General features: G+C 47.6%; 1 protein-coding gene across 1 annotated transcript in view; it reads right to left on the bottom strand.

Annotated features, from left to right (window-relative positions):
• The window catches only part of LOC123090254 (triphosphate tunnel metalloenzyme 3-like), a 932-nt gene extending 803 nt beyond the window's left edge, over positions 1-129 (bottom strand). The window contains exon 1 of the mRNA XM_044511646.1: positions 7-129. Coding sequence (XP_044367581.1) covers positions 7-129 — 123 coding nt within the window. The remainder of the gene's footprint in view (positions 1-6) is intronic.
• Between the last annotated feature and the right edge of the window lie 676 nt (positions 130-805).

The raw sequence follows: 805 nt of genomic DNA on the forward strand, positions 1-805 counted from the left end.
GGTGGCGGCGGCGGCGGCGGCGAGGGGCCGCGCGGGGGCGTCGGTGCGGAGCAGGCGGGGCGTGAGGAAGGAGGAGAGGCGCCGATGTGCAGCCGCGTCAGGGAGATGGAGCTTGATCTCGATCTCCATGGGGTTGGGGTTGCGGCTAGGGCTGGGGGGTGGGGGCTGGAAGGGGCGGGCGGCGGCGTCTACTCTGGGAGTTCTAGGGATCGAGAGGAGCGGACGAAAAAACCTCCGAAAAAAAAACCTACAAAAAAAACCAGTGGAGGGTGGGACGAAAAAAAACCGGACGAAAATGGTGGGACGAAAATAAAACCCGGAATGCGACCTACCAACTGAGACATTAGGAGTAGAGATACACTTCGTTCGGTCGTGTGAGTGAAAGTCAATAATGACGATATACAATGGACTTATTGGGATGAGAAAAGCTGGTATGAACTCGACCTCTCTTGTTTTTGTAAATATGATGATTCATCGTTCCTGAGTCAGCTATTATGAAGTAAACATATTTGGAATGACATTTAGAGATTATAGTTGCTTGTGCCATGCTTGATTAGCTATGAGTTATAATGGTTTACCTTGTGTGCCAACATGCTATTAGAATGATTATGATGTGGTATGATGGGATGTTATCCTCCTTTGAATGTATTAAGTGACTCGACTTGGCACATGTTCACACATGTAGTTGAATCAAATCAACATAGCCTTCATGATATTTATGTTCATGGTGGATTATATCCTACTCATGCTTGTATCCGGTGTGAATTAATTTTAATGCATGCTTACGACTGTTGTCGCTCTCTTA

Source organism: Triticum aestivum, chromosome 4B (genome assembly GCF_018294505.1).
Source record: "Triticum aestivum cultivar Chinese Spring chromosome 4B, IWGSC CS RefSeq v2.1, whole genome shotgun sequence".
Taxonomy (NCBI): Eukaryota; Viridiplantae; Streptophyta; class Magnoliopsida; order Poales; family Poaceae; genus Triticum; species Triticum aestivum.